The sequence below is a fragment of the Scyliorhinus torazame genome, chromosome 19 (genome assembly GCF_047496885.1).
Source record: "Scyliorhinus torazame isolate Kashiwa2021f chromosome 19, sScyTor2.1, whole genome shotgun sequence".
Taxonomy (NCBI): Eukaryota; Metazoa; Chordata; class Chondrichthyes; order Carcharhiniformes; family Scyliorhinidae; genus Scyliorhinus; species Scyliorhinus torazame.
In genome coordinates this window covers 78,295,022-78,307,908 of record NC_092725.1, presented here as the reverse complement: position 1 = coordinate 78,307,908, position 12,887 = coordinate 78,295,022, and the positions used below count along the sequence as shown (strand labels likewise).

The 12,887-nt window shown below is 57.1% G+C and overlaps 1 protein-coding gene and 1 long non-coding RNA gene across 12 annotated transcripts in view; one reads left to right on the top strand and one right to left on the bottom strand.

Annotated features, from left to right (window-relative positions):
• Window positions 1-8,922, top strand: part of LOC140396244 (uncharacterized) — a 56,958-nt gene extending 48,036 nt beyond the window's left edge. The window contains exon 5 of the long non-coding RNA XR_011936494.1: window positions 8,908-8,922. This is a non-coding gene — a long non-coding RNA (uncharacterized lncRNA). The remainder of the gene's footprint in view (window positions 1-8,907) is intronic.
• Window positions 1-12,887, bottom strand: part of wnk1b (WNK lysine deficient protein kinase 1b) — a 254,162-nt gene that overhangs the window by 175,224 nt on the left and 66,051 nt on the right. For all 11 annotated transcript variants that reach the window (XM_072484582.1, XM_072484581.1, XM_072484577.1 and 8 more), the window contains exon 2: window positions 8,845-9,017. In XM_072484582.1, coding sequence (XP_072340683.1) covers window positions 8,845-9,017 — 173 coding nt within the window. The remainder of the gene's footprint in view (window positions 1-8,844; window positions 9,018-12,887) is intronic.

Here is a 12,887-nt window from a genome sequence, read left to right as displayed (position 1 = left end):
GAGAGAAGAGAGCGCGCGCGCGGGCGCGACGACGAGAGCGCGCGCGCAGGGCGCGAGAGAGAGCGCGCGGCGCAGAGAGAGAGCAGCAGAGCGCGCCGCGAGAGCGAGAGAGAGCGCGCGCTGAGAGCGAGAGAGAGCGGCGCCGCGAGAGCGAGAGAGACGCGCGCGCGAGAGAGCGAGAGAGAGCGCGCGCGGGAGCGAGAGGAGAGCGCGCGCGGGCGCGAGAGCGAGAGAGAGCGCGCGGGCGCGAGAGCGAGAGAGAGCGCGCGCGCCGAGAGCGAGAGAGAGCAGCGCGCGGGCGAGAGCGAGAGAGAGAGAGCGCGCGCGCGAGAGCGAGAGAGAGCGGCGCGCGAGAGCGAGAGAGCGAGCGGCGCGAGAGCGAGAGAGAGCGCGCGCGAGAGCGAGAGAGAGCGCGCCGCGCGAGAGCGAGAGAGAGCGCGCGCGAGAGCGAGAGAGAGCGCGCGCGGGCGCGAGCGAGAGAGAGCGCGCGCGGGCGCAGCCGAGAGAGAGAGCCGCGCGCGAGAGCGAGAGAGAGCGCGCGCGGGCGCGAGAGAGCGAGAGAGAGCGCGCAGCGCGAGCGCGGAGAGCGAGAAGAGACGCGCGCGCGAGGGCCGCGCGAGCGAGAGAGAGCGGCGCGGGCGCGAGAGCGAGAGAGAGCGCGCGGGGCGAGCGAGAGAGGCGAGAGAGCGAGGCGCGCGGGCGCGAGAGCGAGAGAGAGCGCGCGCGGGGCGCGAGAGAGCGAGAGAGAGAGAGCGCCGCGGGGCGCGAGAGCGCGAGAGCGAGAGAGAGCGCGCGCGGGCGCGAGAGCGAGAGAGAGCGCGCGCGCGCAGAGCGAGAGAGAGCCCCGGGCGCGAGAGCGAGAGAGCGCGCGCGGGCGCGAGAGCGAGAGAGAGCGCGCGCGGGGCGCGAGAGCGAGAGAGAGCGCGCGCTGGAGCGCGAGAGCGAGAGAGAGCGCGCGCGGGCCGGCTGAGAGCGAGAGAGAGCGCCGCGAGAGCGAGCGAGAGCGCGCGCGAGAGCGAGAGAGAGCGGGCGCGGGGCGCGAGAGCGAGAGAGAGCCGGGCGCGAGAGCGAGAGAGAGCGCCGGGCGCGAGAGCGAGAGAGAGAGCGCGCGCGGGCGCGAGAGAGCGAGAGAGCGCGCGCGGGGCGCGAGAGCGAGAAGAGAGCGCGCGCGGGCGCGAGAGCGAGAGCGCGCGCGAGCGAGAGAGAGCGCGCGAGAGCGAGAGAGAGAGCGCGCGCGGGCGCAGAGCGAGCGCCGCGAGAGCGAGAGAGAGCGCGCCGGGCGCGAGAGCGAGAGCGCGCGCGCGCGAGAGCGAGAGCGCGGCGCGGGGCGCGAGGACGAGAGACGCGAGCGCGGGCGCGAGAGCGAGAGACGCGCGAGCCGGGGCGCGAGAGCGAGAGAGAGAGCGCGCCAGCGGGCGCGAGAGCGAGAGAGAAGCGCGCGCGCGCGAGAGCGAGAGAGACCGCGCGACGCGCGCGCGGGCGCGAGAGCGGAGAGAGAGCGCGCGCGGGGCCGCGAGAGCGAGAGAGAGCGCGCGCGGGCGCGAGAGCGAGAGAGAGCGCGCGCGGCGAGCGAGAGAAAGAGCGCGCGCCGGGCGCGAGAGCGAGAGAGAGCGCGCGCGGGCGCGAGAGAGCCGAGAGAGAGAGCGCGCGCGAGAGCGAGAGAGAGAGAGCGCGCGCGAGAGCGAGAGAGAGCGCGCGCGAGAGAGAGCGCGCGCGGGCGAGAGAGAGCGCGCGCGGGCACGAGAGCGAGAGCGAGAGCGCGAGAGCGAGAGAGACGCGCGCGCGGGCGCGAGAGCGAGAGAGAGCGCGCGCGGGCGCGGGAGCGAGGAGAAAGAGCGCGCGCGGGCGCGAGAGCGAGAGAGAGCGCGTGCGGGAGCGAGAGAGAGAGCGCGCGCGAGAGCGAGAGAGAGAGCGCGCGCGAGAGGCGAGAGAGAGAAGCGCGCGCGAGAGCGAGAGAGAGAGCGCGCGCGAGAGGCGAGAGAGAGCGCGCGCGCGAGAGCGAGAGAGAGCGCGCGCGGGCACGAGAGCGAGAGCGAGAGCGCGCGAGAGAGAGCGCGCGCGAGAGCGAGAGAGAGAGCGCGCGCGAGAGCGAGAGAGAGCGCGCGCCGCAGAGAGAGCGAGAGAGAGCGCGCGGCGGGCGCGAGAGCGAGAGAGAGCGCGCGCCGAGAGCGAGAGAGAGCGGGCGCGAGAGCGAGGAGAGAGAGCGCGCGCGAGAGAGCGAGAGAGCGCGCGCGCAAGAGCGAGAGAGAGCGCGGCGCGCAAGAGCGAGAGAGCGCGCGCGCAAGAGAGAGAGAGCGCGCGCGGGCGCGAGAGCGAGAGAGAGCGCGCGCGGGCCGGGCGGGCGAGAGCGAGAGAGAGCGCGCGCGGGGCGCGAGAGCGAGAGAGAGCGCGCGCGGGGCGCGAGAGCGAGAGAGAGAGCGCGCGCGGGCGCGAGAGCGAGAGAGAGCGCGCGCGGGCCGAGAGCGAGAGAGAGCGCGCGCGCGAGAGCGAGAGAGAGAGCGCGCGCGAGCGAGAGCGAGAGAGAGCGCGCGCGAGAGCGAGAGAGAGCGCGCGCGGGGCGCGAGAGCGAGAGAGAGCGCGCGCGGGCGCGAGAGCGAGAGAACGCGCGCGCGGTGCGCGAGAGCGAGAGAACGCGCGCCGCGGGCGCGAGAGCGAGAGCGGGCGCGGGAGCGAGAGAGAGAGAGAGAGCGCGCGGCGCGGGAGCGAGAGAGAGAGAGAGAGAGCGCGCGCGCGGGGAGCGAGAGAGAGAGAGAGAGAGAGCGCGCGCGGGAGAGCGAGAGAGAGAGAGAGAGAGAGCGCGCGCGGGAGCGAGAGAGAGAGAGAGAGAGCGCGCGGAGCGGGAGCGAGAGAGAGAGAGAGAGCGCGCGCGGGAGCGAGAGAGAGAGAGAGAGAGAGCGCGCGCGGGAGCGAGAGAGAGAGAGAGAGAGAGCGCGCGCGGGGAGCGAGAGAGAGAGAGAGAGAGAGCGCGCGCGGGAGCGAGAGAGAGAGAGAGAGAGAGCGCGCGCGGGAGCGAGAGAGAGAGAGAGAGAGAGCGCGCGCGGGAGAGGCGAGAGAGAGAGAGAGAGAGGAGCGCGCGCGGGAGCGAGAGAGAGAGAGAGAGAGAGAGCGCGCGCGGGAGCGAGAGAGAGAGAGAGAGAGAGCGCGCGCGGGAGCGAGAGAGAGAGAGAGAGAGAGAGCGCGCGCGGGAGCGAGAGAGAGAGAGAGAGAGAGCGGCGCGCGGGAGCGAGAGAGAGAGAGAGAGAGAGAGCGCGCGCGGGAGCGAGAGAGAGAGAGAGAGAGAGCGCGCGCGGGAGCGAGAGAGAGAGAGAGAGAGAGCGCGCGCGGGGAGCGAGAGAGAGAGAGAGAGAGAGCGCGCGCGGGGAGCGAGAGAGAGAGAGAGAGAGAGAGCGCGCGCGGGAGCGAGAGAGAGAGAGAGAGAGAGCGCAGGCGCGGGGAGCGAGAGAGAGAGAGAGAGAGAGCTGCGCGGCGGGAGCGAGAGAGAGAGAGAGAGAGAGCGCTGCGCTGCGGGGAGCGAGAGAGAGAGAGAGAGAGAGCGCGCGCGCGGAGCGAGAGAGAGAGAGAGAGAGAGCGCGCGCGGGGAGCGAGAGAGAGGAGAGAGAGAGAGGGCCGCGCGCGGGAGCGAGAGAGGGCGCGGGGGCGCGAGAGGGCGCGGGGGCGCGAGAGGGCGCGGGGGCGCGAGAGGGCGCGGGGGCGCGAGAGGGAGCGGGGGGCGCGTAGAGGGCGCGGGGGCGCGAGAGGGCGCGGGGGCGCGAGAGGGCGCGGGGGCGCGAGAGGGGCGCGGGGGGCGCGAGAGGGCGCGGGGGGCGCGAGAGGGCGCGGGGGCGCGAGCGGAGGGCGCGGGGGCGCGAGAGGGGCGCGGGGGCGCGAGAGAGGGCGCGGGGGGCGCGAGAGGGCGCGGGGGCGCGAGAGGGCGCGGGGGCGCGAGAGGCGCGGGGGCGCGAGAGGGCGCGGGGGCGCGAGAGGGCGCGGGGGCGCGAGAGGGCGCGGGGGCGCGAGAGGGCGCGGGGGCGCGAGATGGGGCGCGGGGGCGCGAGAGGGCGCGGGGGCGCGAGAGGGCGCGGGGGCGCGAGAGGGCGCGGGGGCGCGAGAGGGCGCGGGGGCGCGAGAGGGCGCGGGGGCGCGAGAGGGCGCGGGGGCGCGAGACGAGAGGGCGCGAGGGGCGCGAGGGGCGCGAGGAGGGCGCGGGGGCGCGAGAGGGCGCGGGGGGCGCGAGAGGGCGCGGGGGGCGCGAGAGGGCGCGGGGGCGCGAGAGGGCGCGGGGGCGCGAGAGGGCGCGGGGGCGCGAGAGGGCGCGGGGGCGCGAGAGGGCGCGGGGGCGCGAGAGGGCGAGGGCGGGGGCGCGAGAGGGCGCGGGGGGCGCGAGAGGGCGCGGGGGCGAGAGAGGGCGCGGGGGCGAGAGAGGGCGCGGGGGCGAGAGAGGGCGCGGGGGCGAGAGAGGGCGCGGGGGCGAGAGAGGGCGCGGGGGCGAGAGAGGGCGCGGGGGGCGAGAGAGGGGCGCGGGGGGCGAGAGAGGGCGCGGGGGCGAGAGAGGGCGCGGGGGCGAGAGAGGGCCGCGGGGGCGAGAGAGGGCGCGGGGGCGAGAGAGGGCGCGGGGGGCGAGAGAAGGGCGCGGGGGCGAGAGAGGGCGCGGGGGGCGAGAGAGGGCGCGGGGGCGAGAGAGGGCGCGGGGGCGAGAGAGGGCGCGGGGGGCGAGAGAGGGCGCGGGGGCGAGAGAGGGCGCGGGGGCGAGAGAGGGCGCGGGGGGCGAGAGAGGGCGCGGGGGCGAGAGAGGGCGCGGGGGCGAGAGAGGGCGCGGGGGCGAGAGAGGGCGCGGGGGCGAGAGAGGGCGCGGGGGGCGAGAAGAGGGCGCGGGGGCGAGAGAGGGGCGCGGGGGGCGAGAGAGGGGCGCGGGGGCGAGAGAGGGCGCGGGGGCGAGAGAGGGCGCGGGGGCGAGAGAGGCGCGGGGGCGAGAGAGGGCGCGGGGGCGAGGGAGGGCGCGGGGGGCGAGAGAGGGCGCGGGGGCGAGAGAGGGCGCGGGGGCGAGAGAGGGCGCGGTGGGCGAGAGAGGGCGCGGGGGGCGAGAGAGGGCGCGGGGGCGAGAGAGGGCGCGGGGGGCGAGAGAGGGCGCGGGGGCGAGAGAGGGGCGCGGGGGCGAGAGAGGGCGCGGGGGCGAGAGAGGGCGCGGGGGCGAGAGAGAGGGCGCGGGGGCGAGAGAGGGCGCGGGGGGCGAGAGAGGGCGCGGGGGCGAGAGAGGGCGCGGGGGCGAGAGAGGGCGCGGGGGCGAGAGAGGGCGCGGGGGCGAGAGAGGGCGCGGGGGCGAGAGAGGGCGCGGGGGCGAGAGAGGGCGCGGGGGCGAGAGAGGGCGCGGGGGCGAGAGAGGGCGCGGGGGCGAGAGAGGGCGCGGGGGCGAGAGAGTGCGCGGGGGCGAGAGAGGGCGCGGGGGCGAGAGAGGGCGCGGGGGGCGAGAGAGGGCGCGGGGGCGAGAGAGGGCGCGGGGGGCGAGAGAGGGCGCGGGGGCGAGAGAGGGCGCGGGGGCGAGAGAGGGCGCGGGGGCGAGAGAGGGCGCGGGGGCGAGAGAGGGCGCGGGGGCGAGAGAGGGCGCGGGGGCGAGAGAGGGCGCGGGGGCGAGAGAGGGGCGCGGGGGCGAGAGAGGGCGCGGGGGCGAGAGAGGGCGCGCGCGGGCGCGAGAGCGAGAGAGAGCGCGCGCGGGGCGCGAGAGCGAGAGAGAGAATATGTGTGTCAACGGTGACCAGGGGCGATTCCGGATTCCTTTTTTCTCCTTGGGAGGTTTAGTTTTATTTGATGTTTATATTGTCAGGTGGGCCGTTATTTGAGTGGGGGGGGGGGGGGGGAAAGAGAATGGGATAGTTGTTGCTGGTAGGGGGATTAACATTGTATTCATTACCGTTTACTGTATGTTGGTGGGGGGGAAATTCTGAAGAAAATGTGAAAATGGAGAATAAAAATATTTTTCAACAAAAAAAAAGGCTCCAAAGTGTTTTAGATGGGCAATTGGGCAAGAAGGTGACAGATGAGCTATAAAATGAGGGAAGTGGCAATTATTGACTTTGACAGGAAGAATACAGAAGCAGAATTCTTCTTTCCCCCCCCCCCGCAAGTGTTGGTATCCAGATGGATTTGTGCACAAATTACCAAATTAATTTACAAGTACAGCAAGCAATTTGGAAAACAAATAGCATGTTTGCCTTTATTGCAAGGGAGCTTGGAGTACAACAGTAAAGAAGTGTTGCTGCAATTTGGGATTTACAGAGACCACAGCTGGAGTTCTGCATAGTTGGAGGTGGTTCAACAAAGGTTCACTTGACAGGTGTCTATGAGAGGATTGTCCTTTCTGAGCAAAGATTGCAATTCATTGATGGAATTAAGAATGATGCATAATCTCATTAAAACATATAAAACTCTTACAAGATTTAGCAGGGTAGATGTAGTTTCCAGAGTTGGAAAGTCTAGAACAGGGGGTTGTTGCCTCAGAATAAGGACTAAGAACACATTTCTTCTATCTTCCAAATTGTTGGTATTCTCTATCTGACAAAGCTGTGAAAGATGAGTCAATAAGTATATTCAAGACTGAAAACAAGGAGAGATTTGGGCACAAAGAGAATCAAGGGATATGGAGATGAAGCTAGAAAGTAAAGTTGATGTAGAAGTTCAGTCATGATGTTATTGAAAGGCAGATAATGCCATGTGACCTTCATTTGCACCTTTTTTTATGTTCTAAGTCTGTGGTGATAAGGATGAGAGGAACTTTGAGGTAGAATACAAGCAGAGTCTTGGATTCTGGCTAAGTTTGCCGATGATACAAAGATAGGTGGAGGGGCAGGTAGTATAGAGGAGGTGGGGAGGCTGCAGAAAGATTTAGACAGTTTAGGAGAGTGGTCCAAGAAATGGCTGATGAAATTCAACGTGGGTAAGTGCGAGGTCTTGCACTTTGGAAAAAAGAAGAGGCATGGACTATTTTCTAAACGGTGACAAAATAAAGTGCAAAGGGACTTGGGAGTCCTAGTCCAGGATTCTCTAAAGGTAAACTTGCAGGTTGAGTCCGTAATTAAGAAAGCAAATGCAATGTTGTCATTCATCTCAAGAGGCTTGGAATATAAAAGCAGGGATGTACGTCTGAAGCTTTATAAAGCATTAGTTAGGCCCCATTTAGAATACTGTGAGCAATTTTGGGCCCCACACCTCAGGAAGGACATACTGGCACTGGAGCGGGTCCAGCGGAGATTCACACGGATGATCCCAGGAATGGTAGGCCTAACATACGATGAACGTCTGAGGATCCTGGGATTACATTCATTGGAGTTTAGGAGGTTGAGGGGAGATCCAATAGAAACTTACAAGATAATGAATGGCTTAGATAGGGTGGATGAAGGGAAGTTGTTTCCATTAGCAGGGGAGACTAGGACCCGGGGGCACAGCCTTAGAATAAAAGGGAGTCACTTTAGAACAGAGATGAGGAGAAATTTCTTCAGCCAGAGAGTGGTGGGTCTGTGGAATTCATTGCCACAGAGGGCTGTGGAGGCCGGGACGTTGAGTGTCTTTAAGACAGAAGTTGATAAATTCTTGATTTCTCGAGGAATTAAGGGCTATGGAGAGAGAGCGGGTAAATGGAGTTGAAATCAGCCATGATTGAATGGTGGAGTGGACTTGATGGGCCGAATGGCCTTACTTCCACTCCTATGTCTTATGGTCTTATAAACTAGAGTCTATAAAAGCAGAACAATGGAGCATTCTTACAGGCTCTTACAAGTAAGGGCTTCAGCAGCAGGTGGAACATTTAGACAATATTACAGAAATAGAAATAGGTGGTTTTATGATCGAGGATGGAGAGAACTGAAACTCAACTTGGGATCAAACAGGTCTCTGCGGCTGAACGTTCTGTTTAAATCTAAGACAACAGCCGACAAAGCACTACAATGTGAATTATATAATTCTTTCACAATATATAAAATGTTAACTGGATTTATTTCCATGGTGATAATGCTTCATCGGGATATTTTTTCTACAAAACTTAAACTCAGAAAAGGAGGAAATTCCCTTTGGATGATTCAAATATGTTCTTGCAAAGATAAACTTTGAAACATTGATGTAAAATGAATTCCTGAAGCGTTAAAATTAGTTTGCTTACAAACTTCGCAACAACTGTTTATCAAAATAATTTTCTGCTATTTACAATTTCTCAGACTCTGTGCTGAAAGAATAGACAATACTTTTGTTGCCGTTTCCAATATGAATACTGGACATGGAAAAATTGATGTTTGTTGCTGCAAAAAGCTCCTTTTCACTGCAACAGCTGTGGGAATGACTACCTAGCACCCATTTTGAGCCTACATTATATACCACATTTGGATGGGATAGTTGCTTTCCAAAAACTAAATTATGACACCTGATCCTTAGATTGCAATGTATGCGAATGCTCCTCAACAGAACATGACGAGCAGAACAGAATGAAGTATTTTAGGTACCTATTTGGTTTCAGTATTGAGAATACATATATATTAAACTTGCCCCATTAAAGCACCCAGTTTATTTAAAAGAGATAGGTTCACCAGTTATGTAATACCTAGGTCTCTAGTCTCATACTCAAGTAATTTTTCCTCACTTTCAAAAACTTACCTAAATCTAAAAAAAACAAATACTGAAGAGCTAAAGAAAAGCACAGAGAAATCTAGCATTGCACATTAGATCAGGCAACATCAGAAACATAGGCCAATGATTAAGTGAGATCCTTCAGCCCAACTGATTTCAGATACTATTTAGTGTGCTGTGAATTTCCATTTTTGAATTAAAAACACATTGAATAATACATAACAATTTAAAATATATAGGTAACTCAACTTTACTTACGTTTTTAGAGTTCCTGATGTCATCAATTCTGTCACCAATACAATACATTTCTTTCCCTTTAAGATGGATTCCCAAGAGTCATAAAATCTGACTATGTTTGGATGCTGCAGGCCCTTCAGCATTTCGGCTTCTTCTTTAAATCTTTGCCTTTCTGACTTTGACAACTTTCGATCCTGTTAACAATAGAACAGTGGTAAGCGTGACTGTGCTGTCAAGCAAATTAGCTACATTTGTCTGCAGATACAAACAAGGTTTACAATTTCGAGTGCAAGCATGATAAAATATCATATCTTGTTCTTGGACAGATTCATTCTGAACTTCCTTATGCTTATTATTAGTAAATTCAATGCTTATTACTGATCAAATGTACTCACTGAACAAAGGGCAGCATGCAAACACAAATTAATTGTTTAAACAGTCCTACACTGAATCAACTACAACATGAAGCACAATTGTTCATCTTAACTGATTATTGACAAAAGCTTCCATCAACATATGGGGACAAAAAGAATAGTCACCTCACACTATTATGCATATTTCCTAGTTAACAGGTATGAAGTAGCTTCAGCAATCACTGAAGCATAGGTATGTTTCAAAATATTGAGACCTTAAATTCAATGGTGGAGAGGTGTGATTAAAACTAAACTATTGCAAATCTTGCATAGGACATTTTTTTTGTGTAAATTTTACTTTGAGTTTTCACAATACCTGTTCACACTTTTCTAGCATTTACAAATGGTTTTTACATCGCACCTGCAATGTAATAAAATAACCCAAGGCAGCGGGCAGGAGCGTTATCCGACAAAACTTGACATGGAGTTACATAAAATATTGGGGTCAAAGAAATAGGTTTGAAGGACCATCTTAAAAGGAGGAAAATAAGGACAGACACAGTGGTTTAAGGAGAAAATTTCAGAGTTTAAGGCTTTTACAGCTGAAGGTATTATTGCCAATCATGGAGCGATACAGAATGAACAAGTGGCCAGAATTGAAGGAGCAGAGATATGAGGGCTGGAAGGCTAGAAGATATTACAGAGCTAGGAGGGGTTTGAAAACAAGGATGGGAATTTCAAATTATGTCCAGAGTAGAAGCCAATGTAGGTCAGCAAGCACAGAAGTGATGAGTGAATATTCGGGTCTGACTTAACATAAAGGCAGAGTTTGAGATGAGCTCAACTCGATGTCGGAAGATGGGAGACCAGCCAAGTCTGGAGATAACAAATATATGGATGGGGATTTCAGCAGCAGAGACTGGGACGGAGAAGAAGTGGATGTAGGCAGTCTTGTGATGGCATGGGTATATGGTTGGACACGTGCTTCTGGATCAAATATGACCAAGTTTTCAACAGTCCAATTCGGCCTCAGTTAGTTGCCAGCGGAAGAGATAAAGTCAGTTGTGAAGGACCAGCGAGGAGGGAAACAAAATAAGATGCAAATTCATGGCAAAGGCACCAGTAATCTTCTGTGAGGTTTTTTCTCGTGGACTAGGGGAAGTGAGGGAAGTGGCAGAAACAGCTGAATGGATGATCTCAAACTTTGTGACAAAGAAATCCATGAACTCTTCAAATGTTGTTGCAGGCAACTATAGAGGAGGCAGGGTAAAGGGGTTTAAGCAGACTGTTGTCAGTGCAGATAAGAAGCCAGGGGCAACTTTGCATTCCATTTTTAAAATAAATTTAGAGTACCTAATTATTTTTTCCAATTAAGGGGCAATGGGCGACCCGATAGCAAAGTATTTAGCACTATTGCTTCACAGCAACAGGGACCCAGGTTCGATTCACGGCTTGTGAAAACTCTACACGGACAGTGACCCAGGGCCGGGATTGAACTCGGGTCCTCAGTGTCGTGAGGCAGCAGTGCTAACCACTGTGCCACCCCGCATTCCAGGACAATCTTGAATAGTGAGCTGTTTGGCAATGGAGAACAGTAACCAATAATCTTTATGTGGTCCAAGCAAAGCAGACAATGAATGTTTAAGCTACTCACAAAGGGCATTCAAATACGCATCCCTCGGCCTTAAGGGAGCAGTGATTAGACCCATACCAAGGGCAATGACCAGTTATGGCTTTAGTGGGGGCAAGGGCAAAAAAAGGTGGCGACTATAGAGTGATTGAGCAGATTGGTAATTGCAGAACTGTTGTACAATTGAGAGAGACCGGGAGTAGCAAAGCCATGCGAGTTTGAGGCAGAGCGTTGGCCATGAACATTGAGTGGGTGGATTTATGTGGGAGAAGGCAGAGAGTGATGAAAATGGGAAAAACAAAAAAGGGGAATAAGTGATAGACTCAAGTCAGAAGCGTCAGCCAAAACATGCTGCGAATCAAGATGTATTTTATGCTTTCATAGCATTTGTTGCCCATTCCAAAATGCCCTCAAGAAGGTGGTTTGTCTTCAAAGCTGGGGAAGACCAGGACAGGTGTGCGCACAGTGCATGTCTTCTCTAAGCTGCGAGGGGACATGAACCTCCCATTGACGCTGCCTTCTCTGACCAACACCTTCCATTCAACTCACATTTTGATTTCTGTGGAAATAGAACCGCAAATAAACTTCGTAAATTTTAACTAAGCCATATGAGAAGTTTATTTGAAATTTTAATGCAACCCAACCTGGGCAACATGCACATTCATCTAATTTGCTTTTCCACAGAACATAAACATTAATGTGTATTGAAATTACGAGATTGGACATTCAATTACATTTTAGTCTCAAATTTTCAGCTGAACCTCATGAGTCTCAAACTGTTCTAGAAAAGAGGGCATGGTTAAATTATCAAATGCAAACTTTGCATCTGCCTTCATAAGTGGATGGTGGAAGTGACACAAAGAGCAGAGGGAAGTTATGGTCAGGCCGGTAGGGAAGACATGCGAAAAAGATTAGATTAAAAGTCACATAGTCCAGGTGTAATGCATGGCAGCATTGGTCAATCTTTCAATCCTCAATTGATTTGGAATAGTGACTAAAAGACTGATAATTGTATACCATTATTCAAGAGAGCGAGAGAGCCATCAGGAAATTTAAAGACAATCAACCTAACATGGAATCCACTGTCACTGACAAAATAACATTTTATTTGGAAAGGCGTAGTTGTATTAAGCAGAGCCAATATAGGTTTGGTGGAGGAAAATCATGTGTTTTTCAAACTGTGAGGGGCTTTGTACTCATGGTTTCCAAGCACCATTTTTTGTCAATTAGTCTTTCCATCCTTTGAACAACCTAGATTCAGTGTAGGGTGCAAAAGTTGGCAAACAAATAGCAAAATGATAATGGTGATGTAGATAGTTGTAGACTTCAGGATGGTGAAAAGGATAAAAGCATAGCAGATGGACGAGTGTGAAATGATGCCATATGGATGATTAGTTTGAAATGAGGGTATGCACAAGATTTTGACAAGTTCAAATCATAGATCATAGAATTTCCAGTGCAGCAGGCCATTCGGCCCATCGGGTCTGCACCGGCCCTTGGAAAGAGCACCTTACTTAAGCCCACACTCACCCTATCCCCGTAACCCAGTAGCTCCACCTAACCTTTTGGTCACAAAGGGCAATTTATCATGGCGAATCCACATAACTTGCACATCTTTGGACTGTGGAAGGAAACCGGAGAACCCAGAGGAAACCCACGCAGACACAGGGAGAACGCCCAGACTCCGCACAGACAGTGACCAAAGCCGGAATCGAACCTGGGACCCTGGAGCTGTGAAGCAACTGTGCTAACCACTGTGCGGCCATGCTGAGCAAAGAGGCCTTGCTGTCCATATATACAACTCCTGAAAGGTGGCAGGGCAAGTTATTACGGTGATTTAAAAAAAAATATGGATTACTTCAGCTTATCGTAGAGGAATAGAATACCAAATTGAAGAAACCACGCTAGAACTTCATAAATCATTGGTTTAGCCTCGGCTGGAATATTGTGGACAATTCTGGGCACCACACTTCAAGAAAGGTCTTAGAAATTATACAGAAAAGGTTTATCCAGCATATTACCAGGCATGAGGAACACCAGTTGTGAAGGGAGATTGGACCATTTGGACAAAAAAAAAAAGG